General features: G+C 41.2%; 1 protein-coding gene across 1 annotated transcript; it reads left to right on the top strand.

Moving 5' to 3' along the window:
* The first annotated feature begins 7,847 nt into the window (after nucleotides 1-7,847).
* cdc45 (CDC45 cell division cycle 45 homolog (S. cerevisiae)) lies at nucleotides 7,848-15,161 on the top strand. Its single transcript, XM_033619078.2, has 18 exons — nucleotides 7,848-8,027; nucleotides 8,198-8,257; nucleotides 9,444-9,536; nucleotides 9,633-9,770; nucleotides 9,946-10,092; nucleotides 10,180-10,238; nucleotides 10,334-10,382; nucleotides 10,481-10,542; nucleotides 10,645-10,695; nucleotides 10,835-10,954; nucleotides 11,080-11,211; nucleotides 12,167-12,265; nucleotides 12,376-12,537; nucleotides 12,657-12,795; nucleotides 12,913-12,996; nucleotides 13,458-13,576; nucleotides 14,477-14,553; nucleotides 14,823-15,161. The coding sequence occupies exons 1-18, from the start codon at nucleotides 7,977-7,979 to the stop codon at nucleotides 14,885-14,887; spliced, it is 1,707 nt and encodes a 568-aa protein (XP_033474969.1). The 5' UTR covers nucleotides 7,848-7,976; the 3' UTR covers nucleotides 14,888-15,161.
* The last annotated feature ends 379 nt before the right edge of the window (nucleotides 15,162-15,540 follow it).

Below are 15,540 nucleotides of genomic sequence, written 5' to 3'. Positions count from 1 at the left end.
GTTGTTTGAGGTTGGTTTTCAACTGGAAAAAAACATCAACTTGTTATGTCGATGGTTGAAACGTGAGAAACAACTAAACCTCTTCATGTTTCTGTTTCGAGTGTGAAACCGGCCAAAGTTTTGCAGGGTTAAAGCACTTTTGCTTGTTGCTGTGATTCAAGCTTAGAGCGGCTGGATCACGGCGGTTTAAGACCAAACATGGCAGAAAAAAACAGATGAATTTGTGCCTTTGTTTACTACATTACTTTATTACTCTTAGTTTCTGAATGAGGCATATAGTGCATGTAACGGAGTACGCTCTCTGTCACATTGTGGACACATCTTTGCTCTGAATCTTTGTGTTTTTTATTGTTTTACAGTGTACAGGAGTCATCTGGGAAGACAGGTTTAAATGTGGCATGCTGCTTTTGTTTACCTCAGAAAAAATCTTTAAGTACTTTCCATAAATTTTATCTTTGATGGAGTCAGATGTGAAGATTTCTGGGTGGGAGCATGTCAAAGTTACAACAGAGAGAGTCACTTTTCAGACAAATAATATCTTAATTTACTTGCTGGATCTTACAGGTATTTATGAGATGATGTACAGGTCTAAGTGTTTTTCATTTTGGGGCATGTAGGAGTTTACTTGAATTTTGAATATTTGTTTGTTTACCTTAAATGTGATGATGTTACATCATGAAAAAAGGAACCATGTTTGTGGGCACATGGTTTTCTGGGGAATCTCTCAAACAAAAATAATGTTCATTAGACTTTGCTGCATTTTGATAAAACCCTGCATGTTTCACAGCTAAATAACAACATACTTTCTTCATTACTTCCCTCCAAGTCAACACATCTCCATCTGTTTCTGTTAATTTATGTGACTTTCAGTACATGAATACTGTATCGGGTTGTTGATCATGTCTAGATTGAAGATCTTCTGGGATGATGCTGTTTATTTATGTCACACTCATGATAATTTGCCTTGGCTTGTAAGACCATATAGCAGCTGCTCATGCTGATACCGTACCCTGATTGTACATGTTGTGATGCTTTTAATGACTCTTTTGGTGACACTAAATGATGTTTATAAATAATCCTGCAATACACTCTGTCCTCTGCTTATTTTCAGACATTATTTAGAAATGTGTGCTGAATTCAGGAACCTGCCTTAGAGAGCCTTAGACACCATGAAATTTATAGAAAAGGATATGTTGAAAAGTAGCCAGGACAATTACAGATTTATTATGAAGCAGTTTGGGTTAAAGCAATAACAGTGTACAGAACAGCAGCATTTTTACATGTATTTTATTTTAAAGCTGCAAGTACCAGCTGCAACTGTTTTTCTAGTCGTGTCTATAAGTCATGAGAGAGGGTTACGGGCACGTCAAAGATAAAGAAAAAGATTTTTGGAAAAAAGTTGTAAATCTACGATAATAAAGTTGTAAATCTATGAGTATGAAATCGTAAATCTATGAGAATAAAGTCACAGATCTAAGAGAATAAAGATGTAAATCTAAGAGAATGAAGCCGTTGATTTAAGAGACTAAAGTCGTAAATCTATGAGACTAAAGTCGTTAATTTAAGAGAATAAAGTCGTTAATTTAAGAGAATAAAGTCGTAAATCTATGAGACTAAAGACGTTAATTTAAGAGAATAAAGTCATAATATTACGAGAATAAAGCCGTAAATTTATAAGAATAAAGTCTTAATATTAGAAGAATAAAGCAGTACCAAAGTAAAGTAATGTAATGCATTACCAACAAGATTTCAGTGATATCATTACACTTACAATGTCACATAACATGTTGCCACCTGAAAACTGTTTATTAATTTATTTTTTCATTCATCCACATTGCGCCATTTCCACCAGTAAATAAATACTGATAAATTGCTAACAATGGAAGAAAAGAAACACACAAGTTACTGGAAATTATACAATATCCTCTTAGGGGGCCAACAGTTTCTGGGTGCTGCTAAATTGATTATTAATGATAGCTGGAATAAGGCTAATGTATTAAAATCCTATGGTGAACACTGAGAGCTTATTATGACACACTTTACTTTGGCTGTTTTGTTCTTTATGGCATACTATACTATGACTTTTTTTACATTAATAATATGCTTTTGTACAGCATACTACACTATGACTTTTCATGATTTTTTAATTTTTATTTATTTATTTTTACATTTGTTATGACATGCTATACTAAAATATGTTAAAATTCATTTTTAGGCTTTTTTACGGTATACTACACTATGACTTCGTACTCGTACTCGTACTCGTCGTCCTCCGCTTATCCGGGTCCGGGTCGCGGGGGCAGCAGCCTCAGCAAAGAAGCCCAGACAGTCCTCTCCCCAGCCACTTCCGTCAGCTCTTCCACAGGAACCCCGAGGCGTTCCCAGGCCAGCCGGGTGATGTAGTCCCTCCAGCGTGTTCTGGGGCGGCCCCGAGGTCTCCTCCCGGTTGGACATGCCCGAAACACCTCCCAAGGGAGGCGTCCGGAAGGCATCCTTACCAGATGCCCAAACCACCTCAACTGGCTCCTTTCGATGTGGAGGAGCAGCGGCTCTACTCCGAGCCCCTCCCGGATGTCTGAGCTCCTCACCCTATCCCTAAGGCTGAGCCCAGCCACCCTGCGGAGGAAACTCATTTTGGCCGCTTGTACTCGCGATCTCATTCTTTCGGTCACTACCCAGAGCTCGTGACCATAGGTGAGGGGTGGAACGTAGATCGACCGGTAAATTGAGAGCTTCACTTTCTGGCTACAGTTCCCTCTTCACCACAACGGACCGGTTAAGCACCTGCATCACTGCTGACGCCGCCCCAATCCGCCTGTCAATCTCCCGCTCCATCCTACCCTCACTCGTGAACAAGATCCCGAGATACTTAAACTCCTCCACCTGAGGAAGGACCTCCCCCCTGACCTGGAGTGGGCAATCCACCCTTTTCCAGCTGAGGACCATGGCCTCAGACTTGGAGGTGCTGATTCTCATCCCAGCTGCTTCACACTCGGCTGCGAACCGCCCCAGCGAGAGCTGGAGGTCACTGTTCAATGGAGCTAGGAGGACCACGTCATCCGCAAAAAGCAGGGACGAGATCCTCCCGTCACCGAACCTGACACCCTCCACCACTCGGCTGTGCCTAGAAATTCTGTCCATGAAAGTTATGAACAGAACCGGTGACAAAGGGCAGCCCTGGCGGAGTCCAACCCTCACTGGGAACAGGTCCGACTTACTGCCAGCCACGCGAACCAGACTCATGCTCCTTCGGTACAGGGACTGGATGGCCCTTAGCAAGGGGCCACCAACCCCATACTCCCGGAGCACCCCCCACAGGATGCCCCTGGGGTCACGGTCGTAAGCCTTCTCCAAATCCACAAAACACATGTAGACTGGTTGGGCAAACTCCCATGCCCCCTCCAGCACCCTGGCGAGGGTAAAGAGCTGGTCCACGGTTCCACGTCTGGGACGAAAACCATATTGCTCCTCCTCAATCTGAGGTTCAACTATCGACCGAACCCTCTTCTCCAGCACCCTGGAGTAGACCTTACCGGGTAGGCTGAGGAGTGTGATCCCCCTGTAGTTGGAACACACCCTCTGGTCCCCTTTCTTGAAAATGGGGACCACCACCCCGGTCTGCCACTCCAGAGGCACTGCCCCCGATGTCCACGCAATGTTGCAGAGGCGTGTCAGCCAGGACAGCCCTACAACATCCAGAGCCTTGAGATATCCAGGACGAATCTCATCCACCCCCGGGGCTCCGCCGCCTCGGAGTTGTTTCACTACCTCAGCAACTTCTGCCCCAGAAATTGGACGACCCGCCCCCGAGACCCCCGTCTCTGTTTTCTCACTGGAATACGTGTTGGTGGGAATAAGGAGCTCCTCAAAGTATTCCTTCCACCGCCCGACAATGTCCCCAGTTGACATCAGCAGCTCCCCGCTCCCACTGTAAACAGTGTGAGCAAGTTGCCGCCTTCCCCCGCTGAGGCGCCGGACGGTTTGCCAGAACCTCTTTGGAGCCGATCGATAATCTTCCTCCATGGCCTCACCGAACTCCTCCCACGCCCGAGTTTTTGCCTCAACGACTGCCACCGCTGCGCTCCGCTTGGCCCGCCGGTACCCGCTTGGCCCGCCGGTAGCTGCTTCCGGAAACCCACAGACCAACCATGTCCTGTAGGCCGCCTTCTTCAGCCTGACGGCCCCCCTCACCTCTGGTGTCCACCAGCGGGTTCGGGGATTACCGCCGCGACTGGCCCCAGCAGCCAGTCGGCCACAGCTCGCAACTGCTGCCTCGACAATGGCAGAGCGGAACAAGGCCCATTCGGACTCAATGTCCCCCTCTGCCCTCGGGACGCGGTTGAAGCTCTCCCGGAGGTGGGAGTTGAAGATCATCTGGACAGGTTCTTCCACCAGGCGTTCCCAGCAGACCCTCACTGTTCGTTTGAGCCTGCCAGGTCTGCACAGCGTCTTCCCCCACCATCTGATCCAACTCACCACCAGGTGGTGATCAGTTGACAGCTCTGCTCCTCTCTTCACCCGAGTGTCCAGAACATATGGCCGCAGGTCAAATGATAGGACTACAAAGTCGATCATTGACCTGCGACCTAGGCTGTCCTGGTGCCACGTGCACTGATGGACATCCTTATGTTTGAACATGGTGTTAGTTATGGCCAAACTGCAACCCGCACAGAAGTCCAATAACTGAACACCACTCGGGTTCAGATCGGGCAGGCCGTTCCTCCCAATCACGCCCCTCCAGGTCCCGCTGTCATTGCCCACGTGAACGTTGAAGTCCCCCAGCAGAACTCCAGAAAGGACGGGTACTCTGAACTGTTGTTCGGTGCATAAGCACAGACAACAGTCAGGACCCGTTTCCCGACCCGAAGGCGCAGGGAAGCAACCCTTTCGTCTACCGGGGTAAACCCCAACGTACAGGCAGAGAGTCTGGGGGCTATCAGAAAGCCCACCCCGGCCCTCCGCCTCTCACCCGGAGCAACTCCAGCGAAGGAGAGAGTCCAACCCCTCTCAAGGGCTAGGGTTCCAGAGCCGGAACTATGTGTTGAGGTGAGGCCGACTATATCTAGCCGGTAGCGCTCAACCTCTTCCACAAGCTCCGGCTCCTTCCCCGCCAGAGAGGTGACATTCCATGTCCCAAGAGCCAACTTCTGTAACCGATGATCGGACCGCCAAGGCCCCCGCCTTGGTCTGCTGCCCAATCCACGTTGCACCGAACCCTTCTGGATCCCTCTGCGGGTGGTGGGCCTGCAGGGGGACGAGCTCATGTAGCCGGTTCGGGCTGGGCCCGGCCGGACCCCATGGGCGAAGGCCCGACCACCAGGCGCTTGCCCATGGGCTCCAACCCCAGGCCTGGCTCCAGGGCAGGGTAACCCTCCAGGCTGGGTACACGTGTCCTTGTTTGTATCCATCATGAAGGGTCTTTTGAACCGTTCTTCGTCTGACCCTTCGCCCAGAACCAATCTGCCATGGGAAACCCTACCAGGGGCAAAATGCCCCCGACAGCATAGCTCCTAGGGTCATTAGGGCACTCAAACTCCTCCACCACGATAAGGTGACGGTTCTCGGAGGAGCACTATGACTTCATGATTTTTTATTTCCATTTATTTTTTACTTTTTTTTTGACATACTACTATACTTTAACTTTTTTTAAACATGATTTTTACATTTTTTATTTATTTTTTCATTTTTTGTATGACATAGCATATAGTATAACTTTATGATTTTTCCTTTTACATTTTTGATGACATACCATCAAAATCATACTTATGATTTTTTTCATTATTTATGACATACTGTGCTATATGTTTTTTCATTACACAGTATCATAGTATACTCCGAATTTTAATGAATTGTTTTGCATTTTTATGACAAACTATACTATTTTTATTTTAAATACTAAAGCCTTTGTAATGTATTTATTTGAATTTCTTTGCCAGCAGCTCTGCCTGTAATTCCCGTACATGTCCGCTAGAGGGCGTCTATATTATACCAAAAATCAACAACTGGGAAATAAAACCACTCTTTACAGTGAACTTTAAAGTTTTTTCCCTTCAACTTTCATTCCTGGCAATGTAAGATTGTATTAATCATTTAGAAACAATTAACGCATGGCAGATCATTTATCATTTTCAAACTAGATATTAGTAAATATGCCTGACAATAATTGTAATACAAATAAATACAATACAAGGGCTTTAATATATGAAATAAATATATTAGAATAATAAAATAAAAAATAGTGCAAGGGTTTTAGGGTGTAATGGCGCCCTCTGGAGATGTGGTGAAGTACAAAATATTTTCATAATCAGTCAAACGTTTTAAAAAATCTTTGAAAGTTCACTGAGCGAGTTTTACCTGTCAGCTGTTGTTTTCTGGTGTAATGGCGCCCTCTTCCGGACATCAGTAGGAACTATAAGAAGAACTGCAGACACAAATAAATGGATTACAACAAGTTTCTCCCAGTTGTGGGATATGTTAGAAAGTTAGTTTTGGCAGATATTTCACAGTTTTAGTCAAGTCGAAATAATCATAAATGACGATGCAGTTGAGAACTGAATGTCTGTCCAACGCGCCTGTGTCTAAAGGCGGAGTTAGGAACAGTATTTAAACTGCAATGCAATCAATTCCAATATTCAATAACTTTTTGGTTTTTCAAGCATAGAGCTCTTAAACCACTGTCATCATGGAGAGTGGCAGCCCATAAACCTTTCACATCTGTGACTTTGTATAATAAATAATTTTCAAAAATATAGGAAATCATGGCTATGAATGACATATTTTCTTAATTGTGCACATTTTAAGGTTTTGATGCCAGTAGCTTCCTCATTCATTAATATATTGATGTGAAACCACCTATGATGTGTCTTTGACATTCCCTCTCAACTTTCACAGCTGTTGTGAGATTAGCCTCCAAAATGTAGTGGAATGAAGGCAAAAAAAGAGCATGTACAAAACATCATCAGGTTAATACTAACAGCACAGGTAACAACAAATATGAGGGACATAAGTATATGTAAAGAATATAAAAGGACAATATCTAAGGACAAGTCGTTACAAAAAGAAAACCATGTAATATTCAGTCAGAGGATTTGGGGAAAGCAATTTCTATATTTCATTTCTGTATTAAAATTTTAATACACTCAGTGACTTTAGAAGAGCCTTTAAATCTAGGACAAAAGATAAAATGTTAGGAAGTGATTTACAGAGTTTCTGTGTATAAATAAAAAAAAAACAGCATTTAAAATAACAAAATTAGATATTCAAAACTGCTATTACCTGGTTTATCATGATAACAAATTACATCCCTACAGTTAATGGAGTAAAAAGTATAGGGGTTTCAAAGAAGTGAGACTCCAGATATATCCAAAATCTTTTGGACATTTCATATTAAAAAGAGATGAGAAATAGTTTCTATATTGTTTACAATATGCAGTTTATTGAATATTGTCCATTTTTATGAACATGTATGATGTAGCATTTGGTATTTCTTGTCTTTTTTTTTTATATATATATACTGTATTTATTATCGTATTTTTGTACATAGATGATTGTCTGTTTTTTGTGTGGTATCTGTCCTTGAAAAAGTCATTATTATTATCATTTACAAAAAGAGCAGGCAGTATCAATAAACTTAGCAATATGACAACTAGCAGGGGATGGTTTTTGTAAAATTTGAAGATGGATTTCTTTAGCCTTGTTTGAGATATAATAGTGATAAGGTAAAAAAGTCCTTCTCCATCTTTGCAGGCATTGTTTTCTTCAATGCGATGGGCGTGGCCTCGAACATATGACGCCGATTAAGTACCTCCCAGTGATTGGTTGGAAGCAGGCTGGAAGTGACGTCCAGATTTGGCGCCACATTTCCAACAAGAAACAGAAAGCTCCGTGTCTGACAGTCAACCAAAATAACCTGCTGTTCATGTTTTAGCGTCATTTTACTCGGTTTGTCTTATATTAAAAGGTTTTAATTTGTGAAAATGTTCATCACGGACATAAGAAAGGAGTTTTATGAAGTTGTTGCCAACCAGGTACGTTGTTTGAGCGAACTTACTGTGACGTTAGGACAGCTAACTTGTACAATGAAGGGTTGTTTGCTAACGTTACTTAGCTTATAGATTCGTTATCGTCAGCACAGTATTTATTTTATATGTTATACTGTACTAATCACACGATCTGTCGTGTGTTTATTTGCTTTCAGAGAGTCGCTCTCCTGGTGGCGTCAGACATCGACGCTCTGTGCGCCTGTAAAATAATACAGGTAAGATAATGAGCTAACTGTTAGCAAACATTAGCTCCTGCTACCTCCTGTACAGACTGGGCACGTACTGTTATCCCCTCAAATAAAATACATCATGTGTCCTGCTCCCTTGGTAAACACCAGCTTATTATTTTGTTTGACTTTATCGATGAGTAGCACTTTCTAACTGTAGTGTAGGTCGTGTACTCAATGAACAATAACAGGTGCACACTGTAATACCTCAGCAGCTCCCTCCTAACAATAATAACAACTAATAACTGATGTGTGCACAGAATCTGTTAACATGAGATTATAGTAATGAAATACTTCTACTTTTATCTCTTACACTTATGGTCAGCAGATGTTATTGTAAAAGCTGCACAAAAATAATATTTATATTAAATATAAGGATAGTATTTCTCAAATATGTACAGAGAGGATTTACTAAAACTAAACCTTAGGACGAGGACCAAGACGACCTGCTGAAATACAAACTGAGCATCAGAATGGGGAAGAAAGGTGATATAAGTGGCTTTGAAAGTGGCGTGGTTGTTGGTGCCATACAGGCTGGTCTGAGTATTTCAGAAACAAAAATTCAGGAACTGCTTGTCACACTAATAGGAAGATTGGTGGTTTGATCCCCAGCTTTCCCAGTCTGCATGTTGACGCATCCTTGAGCAAGATACTGAACCCCAAATTGCCCCCAATGGCTGTTCCGTCAGTTTGAGTGTGTTGAAAACTGACTATCAGGTGGCACCTTGTATGGTAACCACGGCCACCAGTGTATGAATGTGTGTGTGAATGTGACTCATAGTGTAAAAAGTGCTTTGAGTAAAGTAGACTCGAAAGGCACTATACAAGTGCAGTCCATTTGCCATTTACTTAGCTATTGGTAAAATGTAGGTTAACCCAACTCCCTGTATTAACCATATTCCTTGATAAAATGTACCTCTGCACAGGATCATATATGTACTACTTACCTTTATGTTTTCCTGCAATGCTGGAGTAAGAAAATGGTCATTTTCCCCCCAAAAAAATCTGTCTTAAATTTAGTCACAAATTATTTTAAAAAGGTCTTAAAAACACAAAATTTAAGTGTCTGATACCTGCCGACATCCTGCTGTTCCTGTGTCCTTATTTGACAGTGACCCACTTATGACATATCAGTAAATTAAACAATATTTCCTGAATCTTGTCTCTTTATCAGGCGCTGTTCCACTGTGATCAGGTCCAGTACACACTTGTACCAGTCACAGGCTGGCAGGACCTCGGCACTGCCTTCCTTGAACACAAAGAGCAGGTATGATCAGATCTGAACTGAGCTTACACATGACTTAATGTCAAGGTTTTCCACAATGTAACTCTGAACTAAATGTCTTATTTTGGTGCGTTGTAGTTCAGGTACTTTGTTCTCATCAACTGTGGGGCAAATGTCGACCTTCTTGAGATGCTGCAGCCCGATGATGATTCCATCTTCTTCATCTGTGACACTCACCGGCCTGTAGATGTGGTCAATGTCTACAATGACACCCAGGTGATGAACAATGATCAGTTCATCTCAAATTATTGTGTTTTTTTTTGTGTGTATTTTTGGTTGGTTGGTTGTTTGTTTTTTGTTTTTTTTAAGTACTTTTTTTACTTTAGCTTTTAAAGTTAATGAGGGACACCAAAATCTAACATTGTGCAAACTTCCATCATCTCATCCATAGATAAAGCTACTAATCAAACAGGATGACGACCTTGGTGTGCCCTTGTATGATGATATCTTTCGAGATGACGAGGAGGAAGGAGGTGACTCTGGAAATGAGAGTGATGAAGGTTCAGAGCCGTCTGGGAAACGGAGGAGATTTGATGAAGTACGCATGAACCAGAATGAGAATAACCTGCTGAAATGAATTAGAACAGTGTTGACGTGACTAATGACTATGTGCCTGTCATTGCAGGGTGCAGTTGAGAGGAGAATTGAAAGACAGCGAGCTAAGAGGGAGTGGGAGGCACGAAGGTGAAGTGTTTTTAGTGAAGCGTAGGTGTGTGGATGGTATTTGTTATATAGAAATCAGTTTATAAACTGACACTGAAGTGTTACTCTTTTCTCAGGAGGGAAATCTTGTTTGACTATGAGCAGTATGAATATCATGGGACGTCTGTGAGTAGACAGTTAAAGTTATTATTATCTCCATACAAATATGAGATTCATCCTGCATAGCTGTGTGTTGACTTTAATTTCACATATTCTGTTGTCAGGCTGCGATGATGTTTTTTGAGCTGGCGTGGGTGTTGACTAAAGACACCAAGGACATGCTCTGGTAAGCTACCTAATTAAACCATTTTAATGACTTAAACATTGTGGAAATGCACGGTGCACTGTGGAGACTTTCAGTTGTAGACCTTGAGTTGTTTCTTTGCAGGTGGGCTGTCATCGGGCTGACAGACCAGTGGGTTCATGATAAAATCACACAGTAAGAATGTCTACAATATTTCAAAGCATAATTCTCAAAAGCATCAGGTGATTCCTTCAGAATTAAACAGTCATTGCAAGATGTATGTACTGTGTTTTGCATTGAATTAATTTGTTATTGTCTGTCTTGTTCTTTTTAGTATGAAATATGTAACTGACATCGCCACAATGCAGAGACATGTTTCCCGGCATAACCACCGAAACGAGGACGAAGAGAACTCTCTCTCCATCGACTGTATGAGGATCTCCTTTGAATACGAGTATCCTTAATTCATATTGTCATGTGGAGCTTTTACATTATATGCTCAAGTGTCGTAGTGGAAGTCAAAGCACTCAGACAAACTGTGTCTTTTTCCTTTGAGTTTTTCTTAACACTCTGCTTCAGCCTCCGTCTAACCCTCTACCAGCACTGGTCCCTGTATGAGAGCATCTGTAATTCCTGTTACACCTCATGCCACTTCAAGCTTTGGACATTAAATGGTCAAAAGAAGCTCCAGGAGTTTTTAGCTGATATGGGGTAAAGTGCCTAAAAAAATGAAATGTCTGTCAACAGATTTTTTTTGAATGGAATTCAATGAGGAAAAAAGAGTTGCCTTAAGCCAACCCTACACTAGCCTACGCACCTTGCCTACGCCATTGTGAGCATTTATACTTGTGGGGTGGTGTGTCTGTGTCGCTCTACAGTTACATCTCCAAAACACTAGGAGCGGGGTTTCTGTGAAGTGAAAGTGTAGGTGATCCAAAACACACATAAAAAACACATTAAACATGGCTTGATGGTGAGAATTTCAAACACAAGTTGGCTTCACTATAACTCGCAGCATTCACAGACAACCACTTGTCTTTTGCGGGACACATTTTCATCACAAATACAACATGCTAATGTTTTTAGCACAAGCCTATAGCATTTTACATTGTATAAATTAGCCTAGCAGCTAGCAAACTTTTCCTCAACTCGTAAGAAACCAGGGACAACAGCCACATCTAACAAAGGTGATGTTACAAAATTCAGCTCCATTACAGCTCACAAGGTTTCACCGACAAAACAACTGTCTTACACTAAACACGTTTTCCAAACAAATAAAACATGCTAACGTTATTAGCACAAGCCTATAGCATTTTACATTGTATGAATTAGCCTAGTGACAAGCTGAGATTTCTTCTGCTCATATGAAGCCAGGATAAATCACACACAAGACTTAAAATCTAATTTTTGTGGAGGCTTTATTGTCTTCACAATTTATTGTTTCTTATCTGTGAAATTAAAGTAAATAACAGCTTTGTTTCCACTGAGGGAAATGGTTTTATTCTACAAAAATAGACAGGAGGTGTGCGTCACTGTGACACATAGTTAGATTTCTGGGGAAGTGCACATCTGGCTCCAGCATAGGTACGGTGTCGATTCAACACAGAAGTATAAATGCCACCTTACTTGTTTTAGTAGCTGATGTTTGCCAGTGATGCTTTTACAGTCTCCCTCTGAAGCAAGTGAGGCAGAAGTTCAACTCCATGGACATGTCAATCAAAGAAAACCTAAGGGAGGTCATTGAGGAGTCTTCCAATAAATATGGGTATGAATCTAGAAAAGACCTGAAGAAGACAAGGCTTCACTTGCTGTTAGATGCTTTTATTGACAGACAGCCTGAAATTAATTGTCTTTTTTTTTCCTCACCTCCATCAGTATGAAGGACATCCGCATCCAGACGTTTGGTGTTCACTTCGGCTTTAAGAACCGCTTCTTGGCTGGTGACATGGTTCATGCTACCACTGCGCTGCTAGAGAGCACTGAGAAAGATGAGAGCGACAGTGACAACTTTATCAAGGCTCTGGACTCTCTGTCCAGGTTTGTGTTGATGAAAAGACGAGGATGAGTGGTTTAACACTATAAAATGGATGTTTATCATCAAGTTATAAAAACAAGTTTTCTTTCTGTCCTCTGTTGGTCTCTCTGTCTGCGTGTAGGAGTAACCTCGATCGTCTACATTCAGGCATTGACCTGGCTAAGAAGAAGCTGATGGCCATCCAGCAGACTGTCGCCAGTTGCATCTGCACCAACCTCATCCTGTCACAGGGACCCTTCCTCTACTGCTACCTCATGGAGGTAAGAGCGTCTGTATGACCTGCAGGTGTGTGTGTGTGTGTGTGTGTGTGTGGCTGCTTCTCTACAGTACATCCTGCTCAGCTCAACACTTTCTTCCTCCTGCTCTTCCATGTGTAGGGAACACCTGACGTGAAGCTCTTTTCTAAGCCCATGGCCTTGACTCTGCTCTGCAAGTACCTCCTGAAGGCTTTTGTCCACTCTGTAAGTATCTCAGACTGTGAAATAAGAAGCTTTTAATTAGGTTTGTCACAATAACTACTTTTGTTGGACGATATATTGCCCAGAAATAATTACAATAAACAATATTATTGTTGTTGTTTTAAGACCATTTTATGCCACTGTTAGAATGATAATATTAAAGAATAAAATTGTAAGTACACTCTGTCAAAGAGCCAAAAACAAAAACCTTGTAATCTGACCAGAAAGGAAACCAAAATGTGTCTCAGCATATTTTTTCCATCTGTTCGTTCAGCTGAGGTGCTGTGCCACGCATGTTAACACAATAGGCAATATCATACAATATATGGACGTAGCCACCATCGTTTTTGCTGATCTCGATAAGTCTATAACATAATTATCATGACAGACTTTCTTTTACTTGCAGTGAAAACATACTGTGTTATTGGTGTCACTCTTTCACTCGTGGTGTTTTTGTCGGTTAGACGAGGAATAAGCGCTGCAAACTGCTCCCGCTCATCATGGCTGCTCCCAAGGACGTGGAGAAGGGAACTGTCATTGTTGTGGGAATCCCACCCGAGTCTGAAATATCTGACAAGAAGAAGTAAGACGTTCCTTTCTTTTAAAACATATGTAGGATATTACCAAAACAGTAGGAGCAGAGCTAATAATATACTAAATAATGTTTCTCCAACAAACCACGTAAAAGTGCAGTACCTTGTTTACAAAGCTGTTTCAACCACTAACTAATGTGTAGAATATAACCCCAGAATCTTGAAATATACGATATAGTCAAATATTCCATATCTGGTAAAGTTTTTGCTGTTGACTCTGCCGATGAGTTTATGTCCTTGCTATGTTAATATGTGATGCTTTGAGATGAAATACTACTATTGACTCACATCTTCAGCCGATTTAATATGTGCATTACTCAAAATATTTGAATCATCCTTATTCAAAAAGTATTTGTTTTCTCTTTCCTTAGACTTCAGTAATTGCAAGACAAAAATGTATTTATATTGTTTGCTAGTATTGCCAGTGTAAAGAACAGTAGAGTCGAGTCCAATGTGATGTCTTCAGACTGCTCGTTTTGTCTGACCAACACAGGATGTCTGCAGGTCCTTAAAATGTCTTAAATTCAATGTCACAAGTATTAGGCTTTAAAAGTAATTAAATAGTATGTATATATTTATATGTATATATTTGAATTTATATGTTCTTAATGGCTACAAACATTTGATCTAATTTCATTTATCTATTTTTTCAATTTTATTTTGTCAAAATGAGTCGAGCTCTCAAAATAAAAGTCCTCTGCTGCTTTAATGTTTTTAATTCGGCAGAAAAGCAGAAGGTCTTCACATTAGAGACGTGGACACCAGAAAATTGTTTGTATTTTTGCTTAAAAAAGACTGAAACAACCAACTGATTATCAAAACAGTTGATGTTTATTTTGTCTGTCTATTGATTCTTCAACTCGTAACTTTTTTTTTTTGTACTTTGAAAGTTTCTTTGGTCGAGCATTTGAGAAAGCTGCAGAGAGCACCAACTCCAGAACTCTTCATGACAACTTTGACACTTCAAGTAAGATTTATATTATCATTAACACCTCTAATGTGCTGTGTCCAAGTCCTCCTACATGTTTAATCTGTGTAGCCATTTATCTCTTCATCAGACACAAGGTGGCAGCCTTCTCTTCATTTCTAGTAGCACATCTGACAGTGGGAATCATGAAATATCAGTCATGTTTCACATGAACATTTGTTTAGTATTTCTGCACCTTCCTGCCAGAAACATTTATCCCAAACTACTTTTTGGCTTTGTTTTTTTGTTTTTGTTTTTAACCTCTGCAGTAATTGAACTGAAGACGGAGGACAGGAGCAAGTTTCTGGATGCACTCATCACCCTGCTGTCATGAGAGGGAACGTGAGCATGAGCTTTGAGTCTTGAACAGTTTTAAGTGCTGCTTCTGTTCATATCTGTGTGTCAGACATGTACAGTGTCACCAGTACAAGAACTTTATCCATGAGTTTTAAGGTTTTTATCAGTTTTGTGTGTATATTGTACAGTCTTTTTGTAAATGTGTGGAAGTCTTAATTTTGCTTTTCAATTTTTGTGACATTTGTCTTTTATTTCTGTCTGTGTATGTGAGGGGTTCATCACATTTTTAACATGTTTAATAAATCATAGTAAGTTACTTTAATGCGTTGTTGGTCTGTTTGTTATTGTTTCCAGGAGTATTTCAGATATGAGAGTTGTGAAATGTAGGAAAGTATCTCTTTTGCAGAAATATGGCTCTACCTTCACTCTTCAAATTCATATCATGAGCAGTTACTCTTATCGTGTTATACACGTCCTTTGTTTTGCTCATGCTGCCAGGTGTCCAAATGAAAAAATAACAGTTTAACTTCACCTCACTTGGTGAGATAGATTCTTGCTGTTGGAGATTTATTACAGAAGTTATATCACAGACTACTTTCAAATACTCCACCTTATGTCCTTTTTTAATTTCCTACATGATTCAGTGGCATAAACAGAAAATGTCTTGGGGCTGAGTAAAAACATCAAGAG

Source organism: Epinephelus lanceolatus, chromosome 9, assembly GCF_041903045.1.
Source record: "Epinephelus lanceolatus isolate andai-2023 chromosome 9, ASM4190304v1, whole genome shotgun sequence".
In the NCBI taxonomy this organism is placed as follows: Eukaryota; Metazoa; Chordata; class Actinopteri; order Perciformes; family Serranidae; genus Epinephelus; species Epinephelus lanceolatus.
Note: the sequence above shows the minus strand (reverse complement) of the source record. Positions and strands in the feature narration are given on the sequence as shown.

Coding starts and splice junctions, on each gene's coding strand:
- cdc45 (XM_033619078.2), top strand. CDS start 7,977: ATGTTCATCACGGACATAAGAAAGGAGTTTTATGAAGTTGTTGCCAAC. Junction 9,537..9,632: donor TCCTTGAACACAAAGAGCAG/GTATGATCAGAT, acceptor GGTGCGTTGTAG/TTCAGGTACTTTGTTCTCAT. Junction 10,696..10,834: donor GTTCATGATAAAATCACACA/GTAAGAATGTCT, acceptor TGTTCTTTTTAG/TATGAAATATGTAACTGACA.